This window comes from Garra rufa, chromosome 4 (assembly GCF_049309525.1).
Source record: "Garra rufa chromosome 4, GarRuf1.0, whole genome shotgun sequence".
NCBI classification, from domain to species: domain Eukaryota; kingdom Metazoa; phylum Chordata; class Actinopteri; order Cypriniformes; family Cyprinidae; genus Garra; species Garra rufa.
In genome coordinates, this window is record NC_133364.1 from 9,586,772 (window position 1) to 9,600,072 (window position 13,301).

Consider the following 13,301-nt stretch of genomic DNA (forward strand, 5'->3'; position numbering starts at 1 on the left):
AAATTTACTTTTTATTAAATGTACTCTGAATAAACTTGCATAAAATAAATACTATTATAAATAAATTAAATAAATAAATAATTTAATAAATCAAATTTTATATTAAATACACCAAAAATAGTCTTAATTAAAACACATAGCTAAACTGTTTTACATGAATTATTTCAGAATTAATCAAGCAAAATTCCAAAATCTAAAAATATATATTTAATTAATATTCAAATGCAATGAACACATTTAATAAATATAGATTTAAATGTATTTAATAAAGTGAAATAAAATGAAATTGTTTCATTAAAACAACTGAGCAATTAAATATTTGCTTACATTAAATTAAACAAAAATGTACATTAAATACACTCAAATTAAGCCACCTAATATATTTTCAAGGTTCTAAGCAGCAACACATAGTCCACAAATGCAAACTAAAAACCAAATAGATAGCATAAAAATGGATAATATAATAAAAAAATATATTTAATTATACATTTAATTAAGTGAAATGAAATTACATTAAATTAATTAAATTATACTCCTTAACATCTTCATGCCACGAAACACTGCCAAGCTTTGTGTGATGTTTTTGTGGGCACATTGAGTTTCCATCACACCAGAGCCTCGGTCTGCTCGAGTCCTGTTTGTCTGAGGTCATGTTTTCATAGGGAGGGACAACAGAGAGAGAGACAGAGCTCAGGGGAGATATAGAATAAACGAGGGAGGAATGAAACAGGGTGATAAGATGGTGCTGGAAAACTGAACTGACAAACACAGACCTCCACCCTGAGCTCAGGAACCTGCTCCACACATCCTCTGCTCCTCCATTTACACTCGGTCTCCCCCTTTTTCTCTCTTTATTATTGTTTCCAGGACAGATAAGGACAGAGAGCCCCGAGCCGCAGATAAACTGTTTATCAAAGGACAGAGGAGGACAGCTTGTATGTGTGTGTGGCTATTGTGTATTCTGCATGTCATTTCTGAAGCAATTTTTGGAGGCTATATGAGTGTGTGTGGGTCATTGCTGAACTCGTCCTGGGTTAACGGCGAACATCATGACCCATTTTATAGAACTGACACCCCAGTTGTCCAGCTCTGTGTCGCCGTATCCCCATAAAACCCAGCAGAACACACTCATAGTCATAAAATGAGGACAAACTGACTTCTATTGTTATTATTTTAATATAAAATTGGTTTTATGTGAAGTTGGTGTTATTATATGAGTGGGTTTTTAATTGAGGACGTCCCTGAAAGTCTCCAAAGGGAGCTGTGGTCAGATTTAGCTCACTTTTATGGACAATTTTGGCCTAAAGCTATAGCCTATGACTGTGTGTCCACACACATTCCCAAAATATTTGTTGAAAAAACTGAAAAAATATATAAACAAAATGTAATGACAATGTGCAAAAATGCAAACAATAAAATAAAGATAATAATAGTAATGCAAAATAAATAAATATGCAAAAAATAAAATAATAATGCAAAATAAAAAAATAAATAAAAATGCAAAAAAAAAAAAAGAATTAAATAAAAAATACTAAAAAGAAAGAAAGAAAGAAAGATTTTTTTTTTTATTCTTAAATTATTTATTTATTTAAAAATTTAATTTAGCACACTTTTGGGGACAGTTTTGGCCTAAAATGATTAAAATGCAAATAAATAAATAAATTAAAATAAAAATGAAAAAAAAAAGTGAAAAATTAATAGTGCTTATTATTATTATTATTATTATTATTATAAATTAATTAAAAAACAAATAAATAAATACATATATAAAATGCAAATAAATACTAACTAAATAAAAATAATAAGTAAATAAACAAATAAATAAATACATTTAATTTAAAAATAAATTTTATTCAAAACAATTAAAAAGTATATACACAAAAAATGACAAAATATAACTTTTTTATGTACAATTTTTATTCTGAGAAAAAAAATGAAATGAAATTAAAAAACTAACTGTGAATGTCTCCCAAGCTCACTTTTGGGGACAGTTTTGGCCTAAAATTATAGGAATTATATATATATATATATATATATATATATATATATATATATATATATAATAAATATGCAAAAAAATTAATATTAATGCAAAATACATAAATAACTATAGTTTTAGGTTAATATAGTACTTAAACGTGAGCTGAATCTGACTAAAAAAAATTAAATAAATGAAATATATTTAAAATAATTAAATAACAAAACAAAACAAAACAACAAAAGAATAATAAATAAAACAGTTTTGACAGTTTTGGCCTAAAATTATAGTTAAATCCACACACTAATTCCCAAAGTGTAAAAATGCAAATAAATAAAACTAAAAGTATAGTTAAGTCCACAAACACATTCCCAAAATGCAAAAATAAATTAATAATAATAATAATAATAATAATAAATCAATAAAATAATAAATCAATAAATAAAATGTAAATACATATTTTTTTTTCATTTACATTTTTAATTTAAGAAAAAAATAAATTAATAAAATAAAATAAAAATCACAGTTTCAAGTGAGTTTCAGTTGAGGGACGTCCCTCAATGTCCCCAAAGGCCGGTTTGGTCTGATTAAGCTCTTTTGGGGACAGTTTTGCCCCCAAACTATAGTTTAATCCACACACACACACTCGCTCTTATTATGTAGTCACTCCAATGACAAGCCAGCAGGGCAGCGTATTTGATCATCTACTCGTCCTTGTGTCACTACAGGAAATATAAAGAATGTTTGGTGGGTTCATGGGAAAGCGAAGATAGGAATTTTATCCCAAAGCTTAAAGTGTCAAATAAACATTTCCTGTTCTCCAACTCCTCACACATCGGTATGACAGGGTCAGGAATGATACGAGTATGAATTCTTGAAGAGCAACATCTCCCTTGGGCTCCATTATAGCTTTACACAGTCTTGTTCTTTGTGTGTGTGTGTATTTATGCTACCCAGAAGATGAGTTTATTGCTCAGAGGTTGCTTTTCCATCTCATGGAGGTCTCATTTGTGTCTTTACCTCAAATATATCTCCTAAAAGCAGAAATGTAAATACAAGGTTCTTTATTGGCACCTATGGTTCCATTTAGAACTTTCTGTTACACAAATGATTCTTTATTGTGGAGAAATGTTCTTTAGATTGTTACATTGTAACACTTTTTAAAACGAAGGTTCCAAAAGGGAATCTAGTCAGTTTGTAGTCAGAGGGGTATTGTGGGTAGATAAACTGGGTTTAACTTTGTTTAACAAATGTCTGATGTGGTGTCTAACATGAGCGGTCTGTAGTGTATTTGGTGAGCCACCACCTCAAAAGAAGAACTAAGGGTGTTTTTTTATTTTCTATTCAGTATTTCTGCATCTAAATTTACTTTTTTCTCAGCCTCTACTTAGCCACATCCGCATTACAAATTCAAATGAAGTCAACCACACAGTTAATACACAAACCCCTTCCTCTGCCTGTGTGAAAACAACACAGTGGTCCACAAGCTCCCATGTGAACACAATAGCAGCAGAAGTGACACACTGGAGAGTCACAGTGCCAGGAAGTCAGTGCAGGTGACAGACTGTTTGTAAGCAAATTACTTAGCGAGTTTATAATAGTTTATTACAGCTTCAATGTGTCCTTTTAAAGACCTGTGTTCTAGAGGAATGAATCTGAACTGTTTTGAATAAATATTTTAATCAAGAGACATATAATAAGAAATAATAATAATATAAATAAAAAATAAATGCATACATAAATTATGATGTTGTTGCTGTTGTTACAATTCATTTATTTTTTTGTCAATTATTTTTTTAAATAACGATAACAATTAATATGAAAAATAATTAATTATAAATAAATAAAAAATAAACACACATAACATAAATAAAATGGTGACGATATTTTTCATTTATTTATAATAATAATAATAATTAGTAAAAATAAATATATAAAATAAATAAAATGTAAATACACAGAAAACAAAAATATGTTGATAATGACAATAATAATAATCAAATAAATAAATGAAAAAATTGCATACATAAATGATGATGATAATGATATAATTAATTAATTTTATGTATAATTTATTTTTCATTTATTTATAATAACAACAATAATTATTATGAAAAATAAATACAAAAGTAAATACACATAAAATGAAAAGATAATAATAATAATACTTATTATTATTATCACTATTACTATTAATAATATTATTATATATTAATATTATATATACTAACATTATAATAACATTATAATTAAAATATTAATAATTTGTTTATTTACTATAACAAGAATAAGTAATTATAAATAAATATTTTTATTGTTAGTTTTTCTATATGCATTCATTTATTTATTTAAAAAATATTTTTTGGTATAATTTATTTTTCATTTATTTATACCAACAATAACAATTATTATTAAAAATTGTTAATTATAAATAAAATAAATGAAATACTTATTTTTCATTTATAACAAAAATAATAACAATTATTATAAAAAAATTATTAAATATAAATAAAATAAAATAAATGAAAAGCAAATTCACATAAAATAAATAAATACATGATGATGATGTTGTAATTAATTAATTAATTAATTATTAATTAATTATTGATTTATTTATTTGATATTATTTATTTTCATCTATTTATAATAACAACAATACTAATTATTATAAATATTAATAAAATAAATAAAACGTAAATTCACAAAATAAATAAATGATAATGATGATAATAATAATAATAATGATCAAATAAATAAATAAATGAAAAATAATTGCATACATAAATGGCGATGATGTTATAATTAATTAATTAATTAATTTTAGATAATTTATTTTTCATTTATTTATAATAACAACAATAACAATTATTATTAAACATTATTATAAAATTTATTAAAAGTAAATGCACACATAAATAAATGATGATGATAACAATTGCTATTGATATAATAATATAATATAATTAAAATATTAATGATTTATTTATTTACTATAACAAGAATAATTTTAATAATTATAAATAAATCAATAAATATAGTTTTTTGTTTTATATATGCATAATGTTTTTTTATTTATTTATATTATTTTATAATTACTTTTAATGTTTGTGAATTTTTATGATCATGTGAGTGATGTGGCATGAGGATGTGTGTGTGTGTGTGTGTGTGTGTGTGTGTGTGTGTGTGTGTGTGTACCTGGTATTCATCACGTTGTGGGGACCAAATGTCCCCACAAGGATAGGAATACCAGTAGATTTTGACCTTGTGGGGACATTTCTCAGGTCCCCATGAGGAAACAGGCTTATAAATCATGCACAATGAGTTTTTTTGAGTAAGTAAAAGTATGCACAATCTCCTGTGAGGGCTAGGTTTAGGTGTAGGGCGATAGAAAGTACGGTTTGTACAGTATAAAAACCATTACGCCTATGGAATGTCCCCATAAAACATGTAAACCCAACATGTGTGTGTGTGTGTGTGTGTGTGTGTGTGTGTGTGTGTGTGTGTGTGTGTGTGTGTGTGTGTGTGTGTGTGTGTGTGTGTGTGTGTGTGTGTGTGTGTGTGTATGTGTGCACCTGGTATTCATCACATTATGGGGACCAAATGTCCCCACAAGGATAGGAATACCAGTGGATTTTGACCTTGTGGGGGCATTTCTCAGGTCCCCATGAGGAAACAGGCTTATAAATCATGCACAATGAGTTTTTTTGATAGTAAAAGTGTGCACAATCTCCTGTGAGGGCTAGGTTTAGGTGTAGGGTAGGTGTAGGGCGATAGAAAGTACGGTTTGTACAGTATAAAAACCATTACGCCTATGGAATGTCCCCATAAAACATGTAAACCCAACATGTGTGTGCGTGTGTGTGTGTGTGTGTGTGTGTGTGTGTGTGTGTGTGCGTGTGCGTGTGCGTGTGCGTGTGCGTGTGCGTGTGTGTGTGTGTGTGTGTGTGCGTGTGCGTGTGCGTGTGTGTGTGTGTGTGTGTGTGTGAGGTCACAGGGTTCAGGAGGTGTGACAGCTGCCCGCAGGCTCAGTGGGCAAGGAAGGGGTGTGTCCCATCACATCCCCTCCGCCTCCACGTTGCCCGTGTTTGATATGAAGTGAAGATGTTCCAGTGTTTATAGCAACTGTCATCATAAACATAGCGTGACCCTCTTTAAATCCAAACAGCCCCGCAATACGCCCCACGGACAACTTCACTTAGACACAGAAAAGAAATCTGTTATTGCACAAATGCAGACACGCTGTCAGTGATAAAAGGCCCCGTTTTATTGGTATATACAGACTGAACCCGTCCATGTGTAGTCGGTTAAACATGCTCTCACAAGCACTTATTTTCTCAATGGGGGAATAAACAACAGCTTGAGGGTCAGGCATAGACTTATACTTTAGTATGCTTAAGCAATCAACTACAAGGCCTTCAGTGGTTTTTGTAAAACAATTACCACATAACGCTATGCTACAGTACAATGTAGGCTTTTAGCATTCACTACAAACAAGAATATTGAAACTTCCATTTTGCTAGTTTACATATATGTGATCCTGAACCACAAAACCAGTCTTAAGTAGCACGGGTATATTTGTAGCAATAGCCAAAAATACCTTGTATGGGTCAAAATTATAAATTTTTCTTTTATGCCAAAAAACATTAAGATATTAAATAAAGATCTTGTAAATTTCCTACCATAAATATATCAAAACTTATTTTTTTTATTAGAAATATGCATTGCTAAGAACTTCATTTGGACAACTTTTTATCAATATTTAGATTTTTTTGCACCCTCAGATTCCAGATTTTCAAAGAATTGTATCTCGACCAAATCTTGTCCTATCCTAACAAACCATACAACAATGGAAAGCTTATTTATTCAGATTATTTATGTATAAATCTCAATTTCAACAGTTTCAAACGAAGACAAAGCAGGATGAATCATTAAGCATCTCCAAACAAACAAATAGCAGTGATGTTTTGTTCTTAAATGAATTTTTGTTGTCGAACAAACGGGTTGAGTGAATAATTCAATGACTCACTCATAATGTCATTTTAGTGTCTTATTTGAAAGGCGTTGTGTCATGTTTGTCAACAACGTAAAGTACATCATCGAGGCTGTCTTATTTTTACTTGTGAGGTGTAAATTGCTCATTTCTTTCTTACTTTGGAATATAAAAGTTGTTTTCTAAATGAGATGTATGGCATATGCGGCCCGCACATGCGACCTGTATTTTGTGTTTAAATGAATCAGGTGATGATTCAAGAGCAAAAAACAAATGATTCAAATGACTTACTTAGAAAAACAAGTCACATGTCGCCACCTACTGGTAACAAAGTAACTTGTAGCAAGATTTAAAGGGACAGTTCACCCAAACCTTTAAGACCTTCATTCTTCTTTGGTACACAAATGAAGATGTTTTTGATGAAATACAAGCTACGAGAATACTTTCTGTCTGCAAAGAAGACAAAAATAACAAATTTATTCAACAATGATGTCTCATGGACTATTTTATCAATGTTTTTACTACATTTCTGTGCCTTGAACGTGTCAGTTCCATTGCTGTCTATGCAGAATCAGAAAATATCTTAATTTGTGTTCCTGAAGGGTTTGGAACAACATGGTGAGTAATCAATGTATGTTTCTCATCTTGAGTCATTCATATATTTTTCCAGAAAAATATTTCAAAGGCTGCCTAAACAAACTTAGCACGCAATATACATGTGAAATATTGACTTTCTCAGATGTTAATGAGACATCTTTAAATGTTTGTAATGCTTTTAGCAAATATGTTGTAATACTCCATGTGTTCTTTGTCCCCTACAGTTGCTGGGGAACTGAGGTTTACTGTATTTAACATTCCCAGAATACCCCGGGCCCCTACTGACCTGTCAACACATTCCTAAAGCTCCATTCACTCTCTAATTGGCCAGGACGTCAATGCATCCTGGTCCTGATTGGCTCACCTCTGGAAGCTCTGAGGCAACATATAACTTTACCGACTCTGTTTACACGGATTCCCGGTTGCCGTGACAACATGGATGCCGAATGTTGCAATGTAGCGGCTGTTCTGACATTTCTGACATATTCTTATGTAACTGCACATGTGACATTTTGGTACATTTAAAGCCAAATATTTTATTGCTCAGAATTAAGGCCTAGAAATATGAGGTCAAAGGTCATGCTATACATAATAACTCACTCTCAGGGTGTCCGACAGGAAGGAAGTCTGTGTTTTATAGATGTGCATAGACTGAAATGGTAAAGTCAGTGCTTTAAATTTCACTCATTTTGCACTGTTGCCTCAGGTCAGTAAGTACAGTAGCTTTCATATCAACTAAAATGTATAAACCGGTTCTAATATTATCCTGGCATGTCAGAGCACAGGACAGCAAAAAAGCCTTGTAGTCATAAAATGGCACAATTTTATAATCGTAACATGAATCCCGTAGAGACAAAAAGACCTTTGTTTTACAGCACACCCCATACCGCAGTCAAGAGGAAAGGGCTTTTATGAGAACCTTTCATAACTAATAAAGGCTTAGGGGAAAACGTTCCAATGCTTTCTTTGTTTTAAAGGTTTTAAATGAGCAGGATTATGTCACTGTAAGTAAACACAACTTATTCTTAGTTCATACGATGGTGCATTTGGTTTGAAAAGGTGAGTGGCTCATAACTTCAAAATGAATAGATTAGAGAAAGGAAGTAGAGGGCGAGATGGATCTGACCCAGCGGTCCAGCAATTTGACCATTTCCTGTCTTCAAATTGATAGTTAAGTCACAGACTAAACTAAGAATCACGAGAGTTGGTCAGTTTCCCACAACATGTGGGAAGTGCTGGTGTCCTTATTCAGTTTTTTTCTATTTTAAGAGTTTCATGAGAAAGTATAATTAATAAAACCTGATATTGAACTCCTGTGTCATTGATAAGGTGCTTTTCTGCATGTTTTGTATGTTTCCTTGTATAAGATAAAATATATGCACCAGGGTTATTTTCTGAAACCATTAAAAAACATTTTCATTACTTAAATAAATAAATAAATAAAAACAAAATAAAATAGCAACACTGACACTGTACTAAAATGAACAAAACTACATAAATTAAAACTATTAATTAAAACAAAAATAATAATAATTTACAGATTTTTACTATACAGATAAAAAAACACCTTAAATGACAAAAATACAACAAAATAACTAACATTTTAAATGAAATAAAAGTGAAGATAAAAAATATAAAAATAAAATTGTATCTAATTGGTTTTATTGCTACTAGATTCCAGCTGTTTTCTTTTTTGTTATATGAAGGTCATCTAAAACATTCATTTGTTTGATTTTTCTAATGTGTTAATGTATATATTTTAATATTTTACTTTACATTTTAACACATTGGAAATCTGTCATAAAATATAAAATATGAAATGTTCAAAACTAGGATAATCTAATCAAAAAAATAATAATTACAAAACATTTTTATATTTATTCTGTTAAACACTTTTGTAAAATTGCTGTTATCATTTTTTTCCCACAGTTTAACAGTTTAATAAATATTTTTAGTATGTGTCATTTACAGGATATTTTTAAATGTATATGTGTTGTGCATTTAATATATATTAATATACTATAGATTAAACTACATTTTAAATATGTAGTTAATAATTACATGATTACATATTATTCACACAATAGCAATAACCTAACAGTAAACAAATATAATACTTCATTTTTTAGTAAGTGTTTTGTTTTGACTGATGTTATTTTAAAATGCCTTTTTTTAATATGGTACAACATTATCCTATTTATCAATGTGAAAAATGTTTAAGGTCAAAAGTAACTTAAAAGTAGTCTGATTACATTACCAATTAAAATTTTTGTCATGTAATTTGGAATCAGTAACAGACTACAATTTGTGTGTGTGTGTGTGTGTGTGTGTGTGTGTGTGTGTATATATATATATATATATATATATATGTATGTATGTATATAGTGTGCGTGTTTCTCTCATTTCTGTGGTGAATGAGGTGTTTTCAGAGCAGTATAGAGAGGGTTTTGAATGTTTACATGGACCCTCCTCCCCTGTATCTGCACGTGTTGTGGGATGTGGTTGCCCAGAAAAGAGGAGTAAAAAGAAGACGGAGCAAAGAAAGTTATTTGTTTGAGTGAACCCTCCTCGCCCGTTCCCATTTGCTATTGGCCGTGAGCGCAGCCAATGAGTGGGTGGGGAGGTGGACTTCCTGTGGGCCAGCGACACTGGCCCCACATGTAAAATATTCCTGACCTCTCCCATGGTGTTTATTTTAAAAAGAAAAAAGGAAAACGTTCCCCATCATTAAGGAAAACAGTGGGCCTGTGCGTGTGGTATTTGGACGCTTGCCTGGTCTTAGTTTTGCTGCGCCGTGATTGGTGGAGGGGATTCAGGTTTTTTTTCTACAAAACAGGCTGTTCTTATGTTACATCACATGTATGAAACATGTATGTTTGAAAGGGGCGGGACAGTGTGAATGACAGCAGACGCACAACAGAACATATAGTTCTGATGTAGATAAGTGTCAGGACACATTCTTGAGCTTATATAGGGTCACATGTATGTAAATGCAATCTCTCTCAGCCTACATGTCTTTAACAGGTCCTGCAGACAGTGATAAGGGTGTGTTAAGAGAGCCAAGATCAAAAAGAAGAAGCATAGGAAGTGTTGGGTTGATTTTTAGATGTGGTAGATAGGTTTCAAAAGATCTTGGTAGATAAGAAACACAATATGAGAGAAAAAAGGATTTGGATGATGACTTTTTAAAATGGTTTAGTGGGTTAAGAACAAAAAATGATGTTACATCGCTGATATACACTACCGTTCAAAAGTTTGGGGTCAGTAAGACTTGTAATAGTATTTAAAGAAGTCTCTTATGCTCATCCAGGCTGCATTTATTTGATTAAAAATACAGAAAAAAAACAGTTAAATAATGTTTTTTTATTTTAACATACTTTAAAATAGAATTTATTCCTGTGATGAAAAGCTGAATTTTTATCAGCTGTTACTCCAGTCTTAAGTGTCACATGATCCTTCAGAAATCTAATATGCTGATTTATTATTAGAATGATCAATGTTGGATAATATCAACAGTTGTGCTGCCAAATATTTTTTGTTTAAAAGTAAGTAAGTTTAAAAAGTAAGTTTAAAAAGTACAGTGTTTATTCAAAATATAAATATTTTATAACAATGTAAATTATTTATTATTAGCTTTTAATAAACTTTTAATTATTACGTTAATACATCCTTGCTAAATAAAATTATTAAGTTCTTTTAAAAAAAATAAAAAAATAATAAACAATAAAAATGTACTGACCCCAAACTTTTGAACGGTAGTGTATATTTGGCATCAAAATAGGCTCCATATTAGTTTTTTTTTTTTTTTTGAAGAGACATATTGGAATTTAAATATTTATAGTTATTCTAGTTAAATAGTTATAGTAATAATTGTTACTAAAATGAAAACGATTAATATGTAAACAAGGATATCTAGCGCCCCCAGGTTGTTGCTTTAAAAAGAAAACAATTGCCGATTTAAAAATAATAGTGAACTGCTGCCATCTATTGGTAGAAATAGTTAATGAAGGATGTCGATTACAATTCAACTAAACTATAGTACAATATTATAGCCTATGTATTTTAATTGTGTTCCGTTTGAAGATTTTTTTGAGTATAAATTATATAAATACACCGTCGTTTCGAAGTTTGGGATCAGTAAGATTTTTTATGTTTTTCAAAGAAGTCTCTTATGCTCATCAAGGCTGCATTTACTTGATCAAAAACAGGAAAAAACTGTAATATTGTGAAATATTATTACAGTTTAAAATACTAGTTTTCTATTTTAATATGTTTTCAAATATAATTTATTACTGTGATGTAAAGCTGAATTTTCATAAGCCAAAACAGTTGTGCAGCTTTAATTTTTTTTGGAACCTGTAATTCCTTTTTAAGGATTCTATCATGAATAAAAAGTTAAAAAGAGCAGCATTTATTCAAAATAGAAGTCTTTTTTAACAGTTGAAGTTCTTGCTATCACTTTTGATCAATTTAACAAATCCTTGATCAATAATAATGCTATTTAATGTTATTTTTCAAAAATAAATTATTTAATTTAATTTCAATTTTCTTTCAGCCTGCAGAACCTCTCAACATGAATCATTATGCCACTAAGAAGAGCGTAGCAGAGAGCATGCTGGATGTGGCTCTGCTGATGGCAAACGCCTCTCAGCTAAAAGCCGTCCTGGAGCAGGGCCCTGAGTTCAAGTACTACCTCACTGTCATCGTCCTCATCGCTGCATCACTCTTCTTCCAAGTGGTCGCGGGGGCTCTTTTTGTTCACATGGGTGAGACTGGGATCCATCGTGCATTATGTACAAAACCTGTAAGGATATTTTATATTTAGTGATTTCATTTCATGCAATCTTCCCTTTTCAGCACGCAAAAACCTCAACGATGTGGCCTATCAAAGGAAGCTGGACATAATAAACAATGTGGCTACTGTGCTGGTGTTTCTCACCGTCATCATCAACATCTTCATCACCGCTTTTGGAGTGCAGAAGACAGGTCTCTATCCTAAGCAGTAGTCTATACCTCTCTGTAAGATACAGGTGATACAGAAATAAATATCAGTGTTGAATATGCATGCCACAGTATGACAAACAAATGACTGTTTCTTTCATATTGTTTGATTTCAGGGTCTCAATAATGGCTATGATGAAAGTCAACATTATCCAATCATGGAAGACCTCCTTCTGGCTTTGATATTTGTTATACTATAGAAGACACATGATTATTTTATGGTCTTTTTGTATTTATTTCTACGGAGGGCATTAGCCTATATTAAAGAGTCTATCTACCTTATTTTTCATCGTGGATGTAAGCCGTTTTATGCGAATGTGCGGGACTTCCGGTTTCAGAAAAATACGTTAGTGAGAACAATAGCAAAGTGCCATAAACGGTAAAACGGTTTGCATTACAAACCACTGTTTTCATAATTAAGATAACACATTACAATTACATGGCAAGATACATCAGTTTGCAACACCATGCAGAAAAAACTAGCTGTTTTGTACAGCTAAAATCATAGCTGGATTGGATGATGAGACCGGAAGCCCGCACGTTAAATTTACAAAATGGCCGCCCCCACTCTTACGAAAAAATAAGGTTGATAAAACAACACAGGCTACATTTATCATAGACTGTCTAGTGATTTATATTACCTAGAGGAAAGCTATAATCAAATAACACGAATCAGCTAATATGTTATTCTTTCTACTGTCCTAATTATTAATAAACGTTTGTTATGAAATCCAG

At 30.9% G+C, this 13,301-nt stretch overlaps 1 protein-coding gene across 3 annotated transcripts in view; it reads left to right on the top strand.

Moving 5' to 3' along the window:
* Positions 1 to 13,301, top strand: part of ninj2 (ninjurin 2) — a 16,767-nt gene extending 3,466 nt beyond the window's left edge. Inside the window, exons 2-4 of one of the 3 annotated variants that reach the window (XM_073838761.1) lie at positions 12,121 to 12,331; positions 12,423 to 12,551; positions 12,683 to 13,301. In XM_073838761.1, the coding sequence (XP_073694862.1) occupies positions 12,121 to 12,331; positions 12,423 to 12,551; positions 12,683 to 12,693 (351 nt within the window). In that variant the 3' untranslated portion in view covers positions 12,694 to 13,301. Of the gene's footprint in view, positions 1 to 12,120; positions 12,332 to 12,422; positions 12,596 to 12,682 lie in introns of all 3 variants that reach the window. The other 2 variants (XM_073838760.1, XM_073838759.1) reach the window with 2 other exon arrangements.